We start from the raw sequence: 21,426 nt of genomic DNA on the forward strand, positions 1-21,426 counted from the left end.
GTGTCTCACAGAACTCATGAAAGCTCAAGAAAAAGTATCACTTAGTGGTGATGGGTGCTACGTGGTCTAAAATCCAAAGGTCAGGGAGGATTAAGCCAGATGCAATGACCACTCCTGGCCCTTGCAGGTGATGAGATCACAGGCCCCACTTCTCAATGGGCTCATTTTATAGACAGCAGGATGGCAATGCAGGGAATTCTGTTCATAGTTACTCACAGGTAAATCCTATCAGTATCTTACCCCACCTTCTTACCATATCCAACAGGGAGAAGTCATTTGATGGGAATTACATGGTAAAATAAAATGTCCCCCAAATATAATCATCTATTCTCCACGCCTGCACAGTATCTTACTTACGCATATATGACCTGGGGCCTCTGGCAAGATGTTGTCAGTAGGCATTGGTCTCCTACTAATCTATATCAGCCATGCTTTTTCCCAGGCCACTCTGAAACAGTGATTTATTTCTCCTCTCGGCTATAGCATATAATTCCTCCTCACTTTCAGCAAACAATGTTGTGTCACCTGCATATTTCAGCTTGTAATTATTCTTTCCTCCAATCCTGATACTGTATTCTTCTTCATATAAATCAGATTCTCTAAGAATTTGCTCAGCATAGAGAATGAATTAAGTATGGTGAAAGGATACAATCCTGATGCACACGTTTCATGATTTCAAACTATGCAGTATTCCTTTGTTCTATTCATACAGCTGCCTCTTGATCCATGTGCAGGTTCTTCATGAACACAACCAAGTGTACTGGAATTCCTATTCTCCTCCAAGCTATCCATAGTTTGTTATGATCCACTGGGTCAATGATTATTAAATAACAGGTGTTAAAATATTTTTTAATGAGTGAATTACTAAAATTAAGTACCCTTTGAATTTGAAATTGCTATTTAATTAAAACTTACTCTTTGAATTTCTAACTACTACCCACAGATGTTTCATTGCAAGTACTACATGGAGTAAACCCATAAATAACCAATTCAACAACAGTTATATACACCTTTTTTCCTCATGTGATGAACAAGTGTCATGTGTTTTATTACAATTTGAAAGACATAATCTATTTTCACATCTGTCTATTTTGATCATCATTTTACAAATAATGGAATGAACAGAAATAACATGCCTTAAGAAAAACAGATAATTCCTACCTTGTCTTTTTAATGGACCTACTTAAGGACAACACGGTAAAGTTACTTAAACTTCCTAACGTTTTAGGTTCTTACTTTTCAATCCCTGGAGAAGGAGCAATGTTCGCTACAAGTGCATGGGGAGCAGTAAGAGGAGGGCCCTCAGTAAGATGGGCTCACACGGTGGCTGCCACAGTGGGCTCACCCATAGGAACAGCTGTGAGGGTGGTGCAGGCCTGGGCAGTGTTTTGTTCTGCTGTACATAAGGTCACTATGAGTCAGAGAGAGCTGAGGTGACAGCACCTAACAACAGCTTTTCATAAATATCAATATTTTCCTTTCTCTGAATAGCCACAGCAAAAATTACCTTGTTAGAAAGCAAAGATTTTTCAATCGCTTCATAAGTATGGGAAAGCTGGACAAGAAGACGAAGACAGAAGAAGAAGAGGAAGGAGGAGGAGAAGGAGGAGAAGAAAAAGAGATGTATTTTCATTGTGGTTAGCAAAGAATATTTCATATACCATGGATAAATCCTTTTTTGGAAGAAACAGAATTAGAATGTTTCTATTGAGTCAGCTCCAATCCATAGCATCCCCGTGCACAACAGAAAGAAACACCACGTTTCCTTCCTCACCACATCCTCACCACTGTTCCTATTCTCAAGCTCACTGATGCAACCACTGTGTCACTCGATCTCATGCAGGGCCTTCCTCTGTTTCATGGCCCCTCCACATTGCCAAACATTATTTCCTTCTCCAGGGACTGTGCTCTCCTGACAATATGACGCAAGTATGTAAAATGAAGTCTTGCCATCCTTCCCTCAAAGGAGCACTCTGGCCATACTTCTTCCAAAAGAGCTGGGTTTTTCCTTTTAGTAGTCCCTGGTACTTTCAATACTCTTCTCCAGGTCCACAGTTCAGATGCATCAATTCTTTTTCAGTCTTCCTGATTCAATGCCCACCTTTCACATGCTGTGTTAGTCTGGGTAGACTAGAGAAACGAATCCATGGACACACATACGTGTATAAGAAAGAGATTTATATACAAGAGCAATTGAACATTGAGAAAACATCCCAACCCAGTCCAGTCCAAGGTCATAAGTCCGATATTAGCCCATGTGTCAGATACCAATCTATAAAGTCCTCTTCAGACTCATGAAACACATGAAATGACACCAAATGTGAAGATCACAGGCCACTGGTAGAAAGTCTTTGGATCCAGTGGCATTGGAAACATCTCAGCGCTGGCAGGGGTCTCTCCATGGCTTCTCTGGCTTCAGAGGTCTGGTTGCATCAGGGTAGGTCCATGTGGCTTCTCCAACTTAGGGCACTAGTGTAGTTCCCTGTTTCTTGTCAGCTGCAATGTCTCCAGGGAGTGGCAGAGAGAGAGAAGTGTCTCCCATCTCCTAGGAGGAATATAGCAAATTTCCCAGAATTCTCAGAAGGCCATGCCCACACAGAGGCCTCATTGGCTACGATCTGATTGACAAGCTAGACTCCACCTTTCTTAATCCTCAAATTGACAAGTGATTATATAACTACCACACATGCATATTACGCAATGGTGAATACCAAGGCTTGGGTCAGGTGCACCTTAGTCCTCGAAGTAATATCCTTGCCCTTTAATGCTCTAAAGAGGTCTTGGGCAGCAGATTTATCTAATGCAATACATCTTTTGATCTCTTGACTGCTGCTTCCATGAGCATTGATTATTGATCCAAATAAGACAAAATCCTTGACATCTTCAACCTTTTCTCCATTTATCATGATGTCACCTATTGGTCCAGTTGTGAGGATTTGGGTCTTCCTCACATTGAATGGTAATCCATACTGAAGGCTGTAATCCTTGATCTTCACCAGCAAGTGCTTCAATTCCTCATTTTCATCAAGCAAGGTGTGTCATCTGCATATCACAGGTTGTTAATAAGCCTTCCTCCAAACCTGATGCCATATTCTTCCTCATATAATCCAGCTTCTCTGATGATTTTGCTCGGCACATAGATTGAACAGTACAGAATAGTGTAAAAATAGCATGCAAGCCACATGTGACCTCCTCAAGCTTCGGTAGGCATGAAAATCTATCTCCACACTGACCCGAGGCAAAGGTCTACCATGCCTCCACCCTTCATCTTTCTTTATCTTATTCTGACACCAAACTTTCCTCGCATGACGCTGCTTCTCTGGTGAGTTGAAAAATTCATTGCAATGGTCACAGAGAACTCACACACAACCTTCACAATTATGGAAGTTCATTAGGAAAGTTAAAAGGTTACCATAAGCCACGATCAAAATACATTATGAAGTTACAGTCGTTGGTCAACAATAAAACCTTTCTTTAGCCAACTGCCAAGTATCTCTTTCTGGTCCTCAGTCTCCCAGCCACACAGAACCTTGGCCTCTCACTGCCCTGCTGGCTTCACAGTCTCATAGTCTGTCTCTTCTCATCTGCTCTGTCTCATGGCTCCCTTCCTTTGGTCTCTGCTCTCAGGTCTCTGCTGTTTCTTCCACTTCAGAGAAACTTTCCAACATGCTCTACTGGTGGTTCCTTCTTCCCTGATGGTCTCAAGAATTCTCTCCTCCTGCTTCTGAGACGCTTTATTCTTATACCCACTAATCTCCACTGTTCCACACACCTTATTTGTATGGCTCCACTCAATTGCTGAGTGACAGTTACAAAGACAAGGATAGAAATGCCACCTTAATAAATTTCACGTCATCACCAGAGGATCCTAATCCTAAGCACTTCTGAGGGGACTTCAAAAGTTTGTGGGAAAATTCCATTATCTTTTCATTCTAATTTCCATGAAGCTTTTGATCCCCGACTCCTCATGTAAAGTGCAGTAAAGATGCAGAGATGTACATATACACTATGGAAGACACGTGCCATGTGAGGGTCATCTAACATCCAAGGAAGCAAGAAACACCTGAGGCTACTGACAAGGAAAGATTTGACCAGGTTGACACTCTGATTTGGACTTTTAACCTCCAGAACCAAGAGAAAGTAAATTCCTGTCCTTTAAAGCCACATGCCTATGAAGCAATTTAGAAAAAAAAAAATCACATGCATATGAGACAATTGAAATTACCATGGCTTGGGTCAGGCACACCGAGTCCTCAAAGTAACATCCATGTTTTCTAAGATGCTAAGGTTTTGTGCAGCAGATTTACTCATGTCATGTGTCTCTTCATCTACTGACTGCTGCTTCCATGTTTCAGAAGAATGAAGAAGAAACAATGAGTTTGAATGGTGGTGCTGATGAAGGATGTTAAACTACCAAAACAAAAGACCAAAAACCCTGTCTTGGAAGCTTGGAAGTACAGCCTGAACGCGCCTTAGAAGGGAAGGTTCTAAGGGTTTATCTCACAGGATTTGAAAGTGTTATCAAGAGTTCTTGGAAAAGGACATTCTACTTGGTAAAGTAGAAGGGCAGTGAAAAACAGGAAGGCACGCGACAAGACGGACTGACACAGTAGCTGCAGCAATGGGTTCAAACATGAGAACAATAGTGGCACAAGACCTGGAGGTGTTTCTTTCTGTTGTACAGAGAGTCCTAACCAAATTGACAGAACCTAATAACAACAGTATTAACGGTAGTTAACTGACGAGTGGTAGAATACATTTACATTTTTAATTTTCATTGGTCTTTATGGCATTGTGTAAAAATAATGAGTTAACAATCACACAACAAAGAATCATTCTAATAAGAAACATCCATTCCTTCAGATACTTGATAAAAATGAAAATGTCCCATTTAGGGCTCAAAGGATACAACCACACAGAATACTGAACAGGGTTGAAATGTCATAAGACTCTAAAAGGAGTATTTCAAATGAAAACTTGGGAGAAGAGAGCAGGATAGCAACCAAGTAACACCTGCAGGCGGGCTGGGCAGAAAGCAGCACGGAGGGGCCATAGAAAAGGACATCCTATGCTTCCAGTGTGATTCCCAGCATAACGATATGTAGACACAAATGTACTCAAATAATAGAGCAGCAACATCTGCCAATAGATCTCCCTTTGTCACTGGACAGAGAAACACAGCTCAGCAACTCTCCCTACCCATTTTCCCAGACCCTGAGCTAGCTAGGGTGGTTGCCCAACTAAGCTGCAAGGTCATAGCTCTGCATGAATAGCCTGGGGCAGAAAGAAGCAAACTAGGCTTGGTTTCAGCTCCATTCAGACCCCCTCATAGCATTACCGCCACAATAACAAGATAGCCCAGTCTACCTAGCCAAGGTACAGGGGTAACTCTACAAGGCAGTCTGGAGCAGGTATAAATAGTAAATAAGCTAACTCTTCATACAAACCCAGGAAGCTCCACAGCCACTCAGTCAAAGTAATCCTGGGCTCCTTGAGTACAGCTGTACATGGCCCTATCTTGAGGCACTCAAAAAGAAAACCGCAGCCATTCTCGATCCTTACATAGACACCCCCTTTGTTAGCAGAAAACAAGTCTGTCCATTAGCATAACACATGTAGAAACTGCACCACAGGTTTTCACAAAGCACAAACAAGAAATCTGAGTGTGAGACAAGGACCAAAATAGGCCCTAGAATCCAGAGGCCACTCAAGGCTAAGGTACTGAGTAGACTGAGCAGGCACTCTACTAGCTGTACTGAGATACCACACCCAGGTCAGCACCTCAAGCCACTCAGATAAGCAACCCTCCCTCTCAGTAAGCTAGTGCTTCATCCCTACATCCTAGACCACTTAGGTAGGCAGCACTAATACACTCATTCTCCTAATCCTACTTGGTCACTTACATGATCCTAGAAAAACAAATCCCATTCCCTCCCTGCTGACCCACCAGAGTTTTATTCCTTTAAGATAATTAACCTAAATCATAAGAATATAGGGCTTTTAACCATACCAAACACCAATTATTCCTCTAGCTTTAATCTCAATCCTACCCTGTCATCCTAAAAGACCACAAAGTAGTAAAACATCACAGTTTTACTCAAATTGCTCAAAAGACCTCTGCGCCACACGATCCTGATTTCCCCCCAGGAAGAGTCTAGACCCCAGCTGTTCTTTTGTTGGTATTGTTTTAGCTATGTAGTCTTTAAGATCTATATCTTCCCCTTCTGTTTAAAACAAATTTGCATATTATTCTTTTTTTGTCTTTTCATAATATACACATATATATATTATTGAAAGATCATTTTATTAGGGGCTCTTACAGCTCTTATAACAATCCATACATCAATTATATCATGTTTGTACATATGTTGCCATCATTATTTCTAGATCATTATTTCATCATTTTCTAGATATTTACATTCTATTGAGGCCTTGGTATCAACTCCACTTTTTTCCCTCCCCCATCCCTTGCAACCCCTTGATAAATTACGAGTTATTATTTTCATATCTTACACCAACCACTGTCTCCCTTCCCCCGCAGTTTCTGTTGTTCATCCCCCTGGAAGAGGGGCGAGGTGTGTAGATCATTTTGATCAGTTCTCCCTTCCTCCCCTCTTCTTCCTACCTTCCCCCTACCTTTCTGGTATTGATACTCCCATTCCTGATCCTTGATGATGTGTACACTATTCTTATAATTCATCCTTAGATACTTAAAACAAACTGTCTACTCCCCTTTATTGCTCCACCTAGCAAAGTTAACTAAATCCACATATCCCCACCTCCTTAACACCCTTAATAACTACTCTGAGATGTCAAGGAAATAACAAAAGATATCAGTTCCACACACGCACACTCGCACACAAGGAGAAACAGACACAGATATCTCAACTCTAACCAGACCTTACTGAAATTTAACAGATTATGGAATGACCAAAAAGAGACCTTAAGATGACAACTGCACTCATACAACAGATGAAGAAAGTTTGAGGGGCAAAGTAAAAAAACAGAAAAGGTAGAAACATCACTACATTCCTTATAAGGAAAGCTCCAAACAGCACAAAAGTCAATCACTACAATTCAGAATCAGCAACACTTTAAAAGAACAAAGAAACAGAACTGAAGAGATGAAAACCCAAATTAGTGAGCCTAAAGACAAATCTATAGTCTCCAAGCTAAGAAACAAATAAATAATTTTAAAATGCCAAAAAAAAAAAATCAGAAAAGCTTGAGGGGCACAATCAAGAGAAATAACCTACATCTTTTGGGATTCGAGAAGAGGAATAAACAAAGATATCCACATAAAGAATAGTCCAAAAACGCCTGCAAGAAAACTTTCCTCCATGCCTAAAGGATGGAAAGATTATCCAAGAAGCTGAAAAACCCCAATCAGAAGAGATCCTGTATTAGTCTGGGTAGACTAGAGAAACAAATCCATGGACACACATATGTGTATACGAAAGAGATTTATATACAAGAGCAATTGAACACTGAGAAAGCATCCCAACCCAGCCCAGTCCAAGTCCATAAGTCTGGTATTAGCCCATATGTCTGATACCAATCTATAAAGTCCTCTTCAGACTCACAAAACACATGCAATGAAGCCAAATGCAGGATGATCACAAGCCAGTGGGTAGAAAGTCTTTGGATCCAGTGGCGTTGTAAGCATCTCAGCACTGGCAGGGGTCTGTCCGTGGCTTCTCCGGCTTCAGAGGTCTGGTTACATCAGGGTAGGTCCATGTGGCATCTCCTCAGGGGTGCCTCCCAGGAATTCAGCCTTGTCAGTAGAGAGTCTCCAAGGGAGTGACAGAGAAAGGAAGTGTTTCCTGCCTCCAAGAAAGAAGAACCAGACTTCCCAGAATTCCAAGAAGGCCATGCCCACAGTAGTCTCATTGGCTATCTCCATATTGACAGCCTAGACTCCACCCCTACACTATTAATCCTTAAATTGACACCAGATTAGGTGACTACCACAGATCCCAAAATGAAACCTCCCAAGCATATAGTAGTCAACATGGCTAACATCAGAAACAAGGAAAATTTTCTAGGAGCAACCAGAGAGAAAAAGAATAGTTATTAAAAGGGTCAATTAGAATAATCTCAGATTTCTCAGCAGAAACCATGCAAGCAAGAAGAAAATGGAGTGACATACATAAAATCCAAAAGGATTTAAAAAAAACAACTTGTCAACCTAGAATCTTGTATCCACCAAAAATGTTACTTAAATATGATGGAGAAATAAAAGTACTCCAAGACAAGGATAAACTAAAGAAATTCACAATAACAAGACCACGACTACAAAAAATATTCAATGAAGTACTATGACCAAAAAGTCAACAACACACATACCTGAAACCAACACACAAGACAACTGCTCACAAACAGCAACACAAAGAAAAATCTAAAGCAATGAAGTAATATAGGAATAAAGAAACTAAAAAAAACACAACACACATACACATTCACAACATACACAAATATAAGGCAAAATGGCAGTAACAAATACATACACATCAGTAATCTAACTGAATGTTAACGGACTAAAGGCAACAGTAAAAAGACAGAGTGTAGCAGAATACATAATAAAGCAACATTCATCAATATGCTGGCTACAAGAAACATAGATATGAACAGACTAAAAATCAATGGCTAGATAAAAGCACACCAAGCAAACAGCAACCAAAAGAAAGCAGGGGGAGCAATAATAATCTCTGAGAAGATACACTTCAAGGCAAATAATGTAATAAGAGATAAGAATGGACATTACATAGTGATCAAGGAAACAATAGCCCAAGAAGAAATAACAATAATAAACAAATAATACTCAAATGACTGGGTAATAATGTGAGGAAATTTAAAAATTCCTTGAGACAAATAATGATAATACAACATATCAAAATCTTTGGGGCACAGTAAAAGCTGTAATCAGAGGTCAATTTATAGCAACCAACACACAAAAAAGGAGAAGAAATCCAAAATCAACACCCTAATACAACGCCTTCAAGAACTGGAACAGGGACAATAACATACAACTCTTCCATAAAAGAAGGAAGGAAATCAGAAGGATCAAAGCAGAAATAAATTATATGGAAAACAAAAAAATAATGGACAAAATCAACAAAACAAGAAGCTGATTCTTTGAAAGGATTAACAAACTAGATAAGACCACTGGAAAACTTAACAAAGAAATAAAAAAGAAAAGATGGAAAGACCCAGAATAAAAGATGAAAAGGGTGACATTATAATAGATTCAAATGAAATAAAAAGAATAAGAACATGCTACTATGAAAAGCTATAATTCAAAGAAATTCAACAATCTAGAAGAAATGAACAGATACCTGTAAAAACACCATCCACTCACATTAATAGACAGATATGGAAAACCTCAACAGATTCATAACAAAAGAAGAAATAGAGCAAGTCATTAAGGAACTTTCCACCAAGAAAAACCAGGACCAGATGGTTTCCCAGGAGAATTCTACTAAGCTTTCAGAAAATATATGACACTACTACTATACAAAACATTTGAGAACAAAGAAAAAGACAATAAACTCTGAAGCTCACTTTATGAAGCCAGCCTAACACTGATACCCAAACCAGACAAAGAACCCCCAAAGTTAGAAAATTATAGACCAATATTCCTTTTGAAAATAGACACTAAAATCCTCAAAAAAATACAGGCCAACAGAATCCAACATCGTATCAAAAAAAACTTCATCATAACCAAGTGAGAGTCAATCCAGGGATGCAGGGATGGTTCAACATTAGAAAAGCAATCAATGTAATCCACCACATAAACAAGACAAAGAATAAATACCACACGACCATTTCAGTACATACAGAAAATGCATTTGACAATATTTAACACCCATTTTTCATCAAAACACTCAACAGAATAGGAATAGAAGGGAAATTCCTTAACATGATAAAAGCCATATATGAAAAACCAACATACACCATCATGCTCAATGGGGTAAAACTAGAAACATTTCCACTGAAAACAGGCACCAGACAAGGACATCCCCTATCACTACTCTTATTCAACAGCATGCTGCAAGTCTTAGTTAGCTAGAGCCAACAGACAACAAAAAGAAATTAAGGAATATGAATAGGCAAAAAAGAAGTTAAATTCTCACTATTTTCAGATATTATATTAATATACATATGATCATGTCATTTGATACCATACATATATATATGCACATATGGTCAAATCATCTGCAAATAATGTTCACGGACAGGCAGACTTAATATTGTGAAGCTGCCAATACTACCAAAAACAGTCTACATACACAACACAATCCCAAAAACATTTTTTAAAGAAATGGAAAAACAAATTACTCATTTCATATGGGTAGGCAAAAGACCCAGAATAAGCAAAGAACATCTTACAAAGAAGATCTGTGTAGGAGACCTTGCACTATGACCTAAAAACCCCATCTGCACCATAACAGCCCAAACAGTCTGGTACTGGTACAATGAGAGACATACAGGCCAATGGATCAAAACGGAAAACCCAGACATAAATGTATCAGCCTACAGACAACTAATCTTCCACAAAGGACCTAGAAATATCCAATAGGGCAAAGACAACCTTTTCAATAAAGGGTGTTGGACAAGCTGTATTTCCATGTGGAGACTGAAACAAGACCTATATCTCTCCCCTTGTACACAAATGAACTCAAGATGGATTAAAGGCCTAAATGTAAATCCCAGAGCTACCAGGATCATCAAGGAGAAAACTGGAACAAACTTCAGAGTCCTATTGCATGCATACATCGACTATCAAATGTCAGGAAAGCAGAAGACAAGGCAGATCACTGGACGTGCTGAAATTACATCACTTCTGCACACCAACAGACTGCATCAGGAGAGTGAAAGGAGAGCCAAAGCTTGGGGGAAATTTTATCACCAACACACCGGAAAAGGGTCTAATTACCAAAATATACAACTCTACAACAGCTCAATAAGAAAATATCAAACAACCCTATTAAGCAGGGGGGAAAATACATGAACAGATAGTTCATGAAAAGTGAAATACAAATGGCTAACAAACACATGAAAAAATACTCATGATCACCAGCCATGCAGGTGATGTAAATTAAAACCACAGCGAGATACCACTTGACACCCACAATGCTAGCCCAACTAAAAATAAATAAATAAAATAACAAATGCTGGAGATGATGTGGAGAGAATCAAACCCGTATACACTGTTGGTGGACTCATTAATGCATACAACCACTGTGAAAAACAATATGACGATACTTAAAGCAACTGGGAATTGAAATTCCATATGATAGAGCAAAACTATTAGGCATCCCAACAAAATAAAAGACACAAATTGAGTGGATGTATGCTCTCCTAAGTTCATAACAGCCAAAAACTGGAAGCAGCCCAAATGTCCAACAATCTAAGAATGGAAAATGAAACTGTGGTACATACACAATGGAAAACTGCATCCCTAAAAAACAGTGATGAAAGCATGAAACACCACATGTATGGGCGGACCTGGAAACCATAATTCTGAGTGAAGTGAGTCAATCACAAAAGAACAAATATTGTTGAGTGCACTACTAAAAGGAGAAACACCAAGCAAACAAATCTTGGGAACCAAATCCCAAGCAAAGGGGTAGAAAAGCTGCCTTCTGGTTGTGAACCTACCTTATGTGCACTTCAAAAAACACATAACCACACACACCCCGCCAGGGGGACAAACAACAGAAACCATGGGGGAAGGGGGACAGTGGTCAGTATAAGATAAGAAAACAATAATTTATCAAGGGATCACAAAGGTTGGGGGGGGAGGAGGGGAAAAGAGGAACTGATATCAAGGGCTCAAATAGAAAGTAAATGTTTAGAAAATAATGGCACTGTATGTATAAATATGCTTGATACAATTAATGTATGGATTGTTATAAGAGCTGTAAGAGCCCCCAATAAAATGATCTTTTAATTTAAAAAAAAAGAACCACCTCAAAAGAGGGGACCTCAGATAGGCTGGGGTAACTAAGATCAGGGAGAACACCATCCACTTATCGCTATACAACATTGAGACAAGACTGCAAAACATCAACAGGTCCCCCACTGGAATGAGAGGAGAACCTTACTGGAAAATCAAGTTACTACCAGGGGAGGGGAGTTTCTACATTTCAGAAGATTAGCTTATATTTCTGTTGGTGGGTATGGTGGGTAAATGGCAAGGAGCAACCTCACATTGGGAAGGGGGTGCGAACCAATAACCATAGGGAACCAAGGAGAGAATAAAATTAGTTTTATATTCCTGGGTAGACACTTCCAATAAGTTTCTATCCAACCATCAGTGAACCATGCCATGGACTAAACACAAAGATGACCTTAGACATTGGCCATACAGAAAACATGGCATCCCCTACACCAGGAGGATACAACATGGAAGCCCAAATGAATGATCTGAGGCCTACCTCAAAAGAACCTGTAGCCCTGGGATTTAGGATTGAAATTCCCTAATGGGAGAGGAAGCTTAAGACGGCCTCCCCAAGACTGTGGAAATGGAGGTCGTTGGCCCTTTGGTGGAAGCCCAGACTTAGTGGGACCCAGAACCATCATATATTTAGGACCTTAATGCTCCCCTTGGGTAATATGATAGGCATTAATCTGAGAGGCCTTGTAAGGAATGTTATAGGGAATGTGGGAGGTGGAAGGCAGCACTAGAACTGATTGTGATGATATATATACAACTCTTTTTAAAAATAACAACAATGGATATACATGATAGGTAAAATTTATATCAAGAAAATTACTTAAAAAGCAAACAAAAGCGAAGTTGACAAACAGTTACCATGGGAGAAGGAGAAAGCTTTTGCTTAGGGGGCATTGAGTTTATGTTAATAGTGGTGGAATAATTTAGAAAAGGATATCAATAATGGTTACACAACAGAGTATATGATCAATAGCACTGGATTATACACATAGAAGCTGCTGAATTGGAGAATTTTTGTTGTGTATATTTTTGCCACAGTTAAAAAAAAATTACACTAATAATGAGTACAAAGAAGAAGAAAATGGTCAAAAATTGATGGTGGTAATGATTGTACAACTCTTCTCACATGATTGAACTACTGGATTGTATATGTGGAAGAAGTGCCAATAAAATGTGTTTTATATATATATCAAGAGAACTTGGAAAAAAACATGAAAAAGTTTCATAAGAAAAATAACACTATACAGTATATTTAAAATCTCATTTCAACAAATCTGCTATGAATCCAGAGGCTTTGCCCAATAAAAAATAAATTTGCTGTAAGCATAAAGTATTCTCACTCTCCTTTATGAACCAGTAAACAATTATATATAATTGAGGCATTTTAAAGCTATATTCAAAATAATGTCGCATGTTTCTAAAAGAGATGAGTCATATTATTTGGGATACTAAATTTTGTTCAGCTTATTCGTAAACATCTTGTAGATCAGAATGATTCAATTATATTTTTCTAAAACAGGTCAGCAAACGATGCCCTAAGAACCTAATCTGACCTACACTGTTCATAGTAAGTAATTTTCTTATTGGAATTCATGTCGTTACTTATATACTATATGTGGTTGCTTTCACGCCACAACAGCACAGGATGAGTAGTTCTAAATGAGATCATATGGCATAAGGTCTGAAAACATTTACTCTCTGGTCATTTATAGAAAAAAAAACTTGCTGACATCTGATCTACAGCACTATCTCAGCAGACCACTGGCCATTCCCAGAACCCTTTCGGGGGTCTGCAGCACCAAGTTATTTTCATAAAAATTCTAAAACATTATCAATATTCTTTAGTGTGTTGACATTTGCACTAAACTGGATAAAACTGCTTATGCCTTGCAAAACTAAACACAGTGGGATTAGCAATACTATTGGACATTATGTTCATCACCTTCACAAATGCTATGTAAAAAGAAAAAAAAAAAGCTACTTTCACTTAAGGATTTCCTTGGTAATGTTAATTGCACGGAATTCCAACTTTCAAATAAATATCTTCATCCTTAACTGCTGAAAGTGTTAGGTTGTTTAGCTTAGGGACTGAGGCGTCCATTACGCATGCCCAGAGGTCCAAGTTACCTGTCCAAGAAGGAGTGGTACACTGCGCATGCTCAGAGGCTCAGGTTCCGGCCAGGAAGGAGAGGTACACGTGGGTGGGCGCTGCACCTGAATTGGCCCACCTAGGCCAGGTAAATTCAATTCAGCCGATGAGATAGACCAGGATCGTCCACCACGCCTCCCCGCAGAATAATTGAAAAGGCAGGAGCCTGGAGCCGACTGCAGGACTTTCTGAGCAGCTTCTAGGGAGGTTGCCCGGGGTGAGGAGCCCTGCGGGTGCCTGCGTAAACCTGAAACTTCTTCTCACTCTCACAAAACTCACTTGGATCACAAAGCAGGCTTTGGTGTGAATTCTTTATGGCACAGAACCAAGGACCAAGGTATATCTCTCCCCCTGAGAGATCTAACATAAGTGGTACCATGTGACTCAGGGATATAAGGTAAGCCGGCTCCAGGAGCAGGCCTTCACATCCTGGTCTCACGGGTTTCAGGCACCTTCTGGACTCTTTTTCACCTCACCACCCTTGGGAGATGGCACGTAGCTGGAAAGGAAGCCGGGCTGAACTCCTTCCCAACACCGTGGAGGCGGATGGCTCCCTGAACCGACTCATGGGGATACTCGTAATGTACTGCCGCAGCCCCATCCTTTTGTGTCCGTCTTTTCCCCTACTCTTGCTGGTGTATAGGATTTTACTTCTGCCTTTCTGTGCCTGCCTTCCCGGAAACTTGCATGCCTTCCCCAGTCTGGATTTCTGGGATGGGGCTGGGACGCTGTTGCCTGCAGGGTGGGAGGATTGCGATTCCCAAAGCCTTTTCGAGTCTCAGTAGTATGCTTTGTGCTCCAGCCAGCTAGATGGCTGGATGCGTCTGCTTAAACCCTGTTGGTGTCTGCAGGACTCTGGCTCTGGTGGCTGGCCCCATGCTGACTTTCAGCTAGGCCGCAAGCTATGGCTGCCATTTTACCAACCACGTGACTCTCCGTTCCCTGGCAGCATGGCACCACCAGGTGTCTACCATTTTGGCTGTGGGGCAACGGATGGTGTCCACCCCTCCAAACACGTGGAGGGGCAGTGCCTAGGTAGCTGGTTGCTTACGCCTGGGAGTTAACCCGGCCTAGTCCCGGGAGCTGAATGGTTCCCTTTTCCCCTCCACTCCCTTTAACTTTCTCCTGGCTTTTCAAACAAGCTGCTTTAGTGTTCTACAAGTGTGGGTTTGTTCCTTGCTACTGGCTGGTTTTCCATTGCCCAGGCCTAGGCCAAAGGCGTTAGAAAGCCTAGTCCGAGTAACTGTTAACTTTCGCCTTTCAGTGCTGCTGCCTCCTGCACTTTCTGGGACAGCTCTTAATGCAGCTCTGCTGCCACGATGTTCCAGGCAGAAATTCCAATTTCCCTAAATGTTCCCCAAGCTGCTAGATAAATGTCCCTTCCCTGGCGGCAGGCATCTTTGAAGGCCATGGGGCCACACCAAGCAGTGGCCCTCCTAGCCTGTGGTCTAGAAAACGGTCAGACCTAACATCGGCTGCAGCGACTGGTCTTCACCCCTTCCCTCTGGTGGGGCACCTGCCTGAGGCCTCAGATTCACGGCACCCCAGAGGTGCGCGCTGAAGCTGCGGTTATTGACCCTGAGGCATCAAGCTCAAAATACCCTCCTTGTTTTGTGTTTTCTAGATGGAACTTAACAGCTCAATACCCAGGAATTACCCCCATGGATGTATCCTGTCCAATTGGGATAGGTTTGATCCAGAGAGGCTGGACAAACAGAAGCTGATTTTGCTTTGCAACTCTATTTGGCCACAGTATCTTTTAGAGAAAGGAGAATCGGGGCCAGCCAATGGTACACTTTCCCTTCCAACTCTGAACCAGCTAGAACATTTTTGTGGAACGATGGGGAAGTGGGTGGAGATCCCGTATGTTAGAGCATTATTTCCTTTTGAGGAACAGTAAAGACCTTCGTTCCCAGTGCACCCAGGACCCCCTAAGGGACCCTGGACTTAGGGCAACTATTCCCCCAGCCCTGAAACAGTCTTGAACATTCTACCCATAGTAGAGGCAGCAGGGGAATTTGGTCCCCAGGCAATTTACAAGCCTTTTATTCAAATTGAACTAAAGCAAATTAAAAATGACTTGGGCAGTTACTCAAACAAACCCGAACAGTACATAGAACACTTCCAGCACCTCACCCTAGCCTTTGGAAAGATGTAATGGTCATGCTGGGACAGACTATGACAGACTTTGAGAAAGAATGAGTGCTCAAAGGTGCTAGGAAGTTTGCAGAGGAGTTACATTTGATGAATGAAAATTACCCTGTAGGGGAAACGGCTGTACCTTTAATAGACCCTGATTGGAATCATAGTGCGCCTCAGGACAAGTGGGCACGGGAACATTTCCTGGTGTGCATCACAAATGGACTAAAGTCAGGTATGCAAAAGGACATTAATTTTTCCAAAATGACAGCGATTCACCAGGGACCTGCGGAGTCTCCTGTAAGCTTTCTAGAGAGGCTAAAGGAGGCCCTGAAGAATCAAACTGCTGTAGATATAGAATCCTATAAGGGGCAAGTCTTAATCAGCGACAAGTTTCTCACACAGGCTGCACCAGACATTCGCAAGAAGCTACAAAAACTAGTGCGGAAGCCTGAAGGAGCTACCCTCGAGGAGATGGTTGCTGTGCTAATACGGCCGTTTACAATAGGGAGCAGAAGGGGAGGCTCGAGCCCGGGAGAAGGAGAGAAGGAAGGACATCTGGCATGCCCAGGTATTGGCTGCACTTAATAACCGACGCCCACCGAATGCCTCTCAGGTTTCTCAGACCTTTGAACCAGGTACCAAGTTCTACATTTTCCGGCGACCGGGTCATTGGGCTAGGAACTGCCCTAACCAGAACAAGCCTCCTCGGACGCCATGTTTCCATTGCAAGCAGACTGGCCTCTGGGCTGGCCCCTGTCCTAAGGCCAAAAACCTGGAGGAGGGGGCCCACAGGCCAATGTGCAGCTGATAATGGAGGAGGAGGATTGAAGGCACCCAGTCCAGATAGCAGAGCAACAAGAGATAGCTGTTACTGGTCTGGAGCCTAGGGTGAGCATCGATGTGACAGGTAGGTCAGTAAATTTCCTTTTAGATACTGGGGCCACCTATTCTGTCCTTATTTCCTTACCCGGATTCCTGGCACCCTGCACCTGCTCCATCCTGGGTGTATCAGGAAAACCTATAGTTAAACATTTTACTGAACCTCTCAGGTGCCTCTGGAATAACTTCTATTTTTCTCATAGCTTCCTAGTTATCCCTGAATGTCCAACTCCTCTCCTAGGCCGAGAGATACTGTCCAAGCTACACACCTGCATAGTCATCGGGCCTCATCCTGGTCCTCTACAGCTTTCCGAATGTTCCTCACAGTGGAGGAGCCACGGATTCCCCCACAGGAAACATGGGAACAAGCCCATAACCCCTGAAGTTTGGGACACAAGGGTCCCTGGCAAAGCTAAGTAGGCTCCTCCTGTAAAGATTTTCCTAAAAGATCCTACCCAGTTTCCCCATCAGCAACAGTATCCTTTGAAACCTGAAGCCATCAAAGGATTACAACCCCTTATTAGTAAGTTCCTCCAACATAGACTTTTGGTCCCTGTTAACTCCCCCTGTAATACCCCAATATTACCAGTTGAAAAGAAAGATGAGTCTCATTGGCTGGTCGAAGACCTCAGGATAATAAATGAAGCAGTGATCCCACTGCACCCAGCAATGCCAAACCCTGTACCCTCCTAGGGGAAATTGTGAATGCTTTTACTCCATTCCTGTGTTTACAGTAAACCAACACTCATACCTGTTAGTCCTAAGATTTTTATTTATTTCCTGTGACACTAACCTAACTTTTGGGCAATGCCACCCCACAAGCTTACCATTGTCTCACTTAAACTGTTCACCTGTTTGTCTGTTTGTTTGTTTTTCCAGAATTTATCAGGTTACCAAGGCCTCTGAACCAAGTGTGCCAGCTCCAGGACCACCGTCTCCTAAACCCACCTCAACCGTATCCATCCTGGGCCCTGAATGGACAAATCCTTCCAACAGAGTAGGAAGGGTATGGACCCAAAGCCCCACTTCGCCCCTTGTGTCAGCAGGAAGTAGCTAGAAATGTCGTCGCCCAGTACCCAAAGTTTTGGGTCTATATTTCTTCAGAGGGGAATGTTAGGTAGTTTAGCTTAGGGACTGGGGCGTCTATTATCCATGCCCGGTCCATGAAGGAGTGTATGGTCCATTGCCATACACTGTGCATGCTCAGAGGTTCAGGTTTCCAGCCCAGTCCATGAAGGAGTGTATGGTCCATTACCATACACTGTGCATGCTCAGAGGTTCAGGTTTCCAGCCAAGAAGTGGAGGTACAGCTGGGTGGGGGCTGCACCTGGATTGGCCCACCGAGGCCAGGTAAATTCAATTCAGCCAATGGGGTCAACCAGGGTCGTCCACCACGCCTCCCTGCGGAACAATTGAAAAGGCAGGAGCCTGGAGCAGGAGCCTAGAGCTGACCGCATGACTTCCGAGCAGCTTCTAGGGCGGCTGCACGGGGTGAGGGGCCCTGCGGGTGGCTGTGTAAACCTGAACCTTCTTCTAACTCATAAAACTCACTGGGATCACAAACCAGGCTTTGGTGTGAATTGCTTCTCGTATGGAGCCAAGGACCGAAGTATATCTCTACCCTGAGAGATCCAACAAAAGAATAAATACAAGAAAGCATTTCTGCTGCAAACCCTAGTGCCACAGGTCCCAGAGATGGAAAGCTTCCACAACAGATGAATTGCAAACTCAATAAACATAACAAAATTTAACTCGAACAATTAGAAATCTAAAAGTCAAAATTATGAAACTTAGAAAGACAATATATGAGGAAAGCCATTGTGACTTTGGGTTAAGCAAACCCTTCTCAGACATGACACCAAAACCAAAACCAACCAAAGAAAAGCTAGGTAAATTAGACTTCATCAAAATTTAAAACTTTTGTGCTTCAAAGTCAAAAGAAAGTTCACAGAATGGGAGAAAATATTTGCAAATCACATATTTGATAAGGATCGAGTATTCAAAATACATACATAAAGAACCCTTGGAACTCAGCAAATAAAGAACTCTTACAACCCAATCTGAAAATGGGAAAAGAGTCTGAACAGGTATTTGTCCAAAAATGGCCAGCATGTACATGAAGAGATACAAAATCACTTTAAAGAATGAAAGTGAGAAAACAGCATGGAAGCCACATCTTCCCTCAGGCTACACAAAGGAGGAGAATCCAGTTCCACAATAGCCCAAGGCCAATGGCCACAAGGCACAAGTCAAACATACCTCCACCCTTCTTTTACCTTTTTTATACCAACCATTCCTTCCGTGCACTACTTCTCTACCAGGTTCAATAATCCATTGCAAAGGCCACACAAAACTCACAGACAATACTCACAAGTATGGAAGTTATTAGGAAAGTTAACAGGTTCCCATACCACAAAGCAGGCTCAGAAGGGATTAAAGATACAGTCTTTGGTACACAGCAGCACCGCTTTTTAGCCAACAGCCAAGTCTCTCGTTGGTCCTCAGCTTCTCAATCACACAGACCCTTGGCCTCTGCCTCTGTAGACCAGAAAGCCCACCAGATGCTCTGCCTCACTGCTTTGGCGCCACTCCCCTGCTGTCTTGGCATGGTTCCTTTGCTCTGTCTCACGGTCCCCATGCCTCAATGGCTGCTGCCTCTGCTATGTCAGACAGGGATCTCTCACTTGCTCTGCTTATGGCTGTTCTTTCTTGATGGTCCCAGGATTCTCTCCTTCTGCTTCTGCAATGCCTCATTCTTATATATAAGAAGATAGTGGCTGTATATTATAGTCACTATAATCCCCTCTATTAGTATTTCACACATTCTATTTGAATGGTCCACCCAATCATTTGGTGGGGGTTACAAAGATATGAATAGAAGAATCATTCCAAGTAATTCCACTGCATCACAGCAAGTTAAATCCATAAATCACACCAAGTAGAATGGGCATAATCAAAAGGCAAAATAGCAAGTGGTGGCAAAGATGTGGGGAAACTGAAGCCTTATCCAATGCTAGCAGGAATGTAAAATGATGCAGCTGTTGTGGGATATAGTTTAGTGGTTCTTCAAAAGCTAAACGGAGGATCAGCATAACCAGTGAGTCAATGCCACCTCATAATCACCATATAGGATAAAGTAGAACTGCCCCAGTGGGGTTCTGAGACTATTAACTCTTTACAGGCACAGAAAGCCCAGTCTTCCTCCTGGGCTTTTGGGAAAACAGCAGTTGCTGTTTTCAGACAGCTGACCTAGTAGTTAGCAGCCAAACAAATAACCCCTACACCATTAGGCCAGGGATCCGTAGAATTAGCATATGGCCTAACAACTCCATGCCTAGAAATATAACAATACATTTTTAAAAGGTATTCAAACAAAGGTGCAAATGCTCACAGCCAGATTCTTCATAACAGTCAAAGGTAGAAATTTAATAGTCCACGTATGAGAACCATATAGCAACGGTTCTCAACCTGGGGGTCGTGACCCCTTTGGGGGAGTCGAGGGAACCTTTCACAGGGGTCACCTAAGACCATATTTCCGATGGTCTTAGGAACGGAGACACTGCTCCTCTATCTATCTCCAGGTGGGTCCACCCACATGCAGATATGCCCACATAGGGGGTCACCCAACATGAGGAACTGTATTAAAGGGTCACAGCATTAGGAAGGTTGAGAACCACTGCCATATATTGCAATATAGACTTCCTTTACTGCGACTCTACCTCTCAACAAAATATTGTCACTTTAAAAACTATTCAGCTATAACAATTTATCTCATGTTATTGGAAAATACCTTTATAGTAGTATATTCTATACCTTGTGAGGGGCCAGAATCCTCTGTCTGAACTTTTCCACTGCTTCTTGACCCATCGTAGACCAAGTACTGACAAACGCTTCAGCTCGGTCTTGCCTAAGATGAATGTTCTCTAGTTGCTGCCGCAAAGTCGCTGGTTTCACACTGTGATACACTGCCTATTAAACAAAGGAAAAAATACATATACCCCTAACATGCAATTAGAAGCCCTAATGTGTACAAACTTAGAACTGTAATCAAATATCAAAATATTTAAACGATTAAAATCGAGACTTTCATACTTCTATTGCAGAATTTTTTTTTACATATAAAGAAGCTTCAAAATTTACAAGTAAAAAATACATTAATTTTAATTCCCCTTTTCTAAAAACTTTTTTGAAGTTCCCTCACAGGTAACCAAGATCTGAAAGATTCCAGATTCTATGAATTATTCACAATAATTACAAAAAATTAACATTAATTTTTCCCATTTTTGTCTGAGATCTC

The 21,426-nt window shown here is 41.7% G+C and overlaps 1 protein-coding gene across 1 annotated transcript in view; it reads right to left on the reverse strand.

The window, feature by feature from the left end:
• The window catches only part of COMMD10 (COMM domain containing 10), a 225,013-nt gene that overhangs the window by 194,271 nt on the left and 9,316 nt on the right, over window positions 1-21,426 (reverse strand). The window contains exon 3 of the mRNA XM_004706569.4: window positions 20,943-21,098. Coding sequence (XP_004706626.1) covers window positions 20,943-21,098 — 156 coding nt within the window. The remainder of the gene's footprint in view (window positions 1-20,942; window positions 21,099-21,426) is intronic.

This window comes from Echinops telfairi, unplaced genomic scaffold (genome assembly GCF_000313985.2).
Source record: "Echinops telfairi isolate 266 unplaced genomic scaffold, ASM31398v2 ScPeMD7_7469;HRSCAF=8507_1, whole genome shotgun sequence".
Lineage (NCBI taxonomy): Eukaryota > Metazoa > Chordata > Mammalia > Afrosoricida > Tenrecidae > Echinops > Echinops telfairi.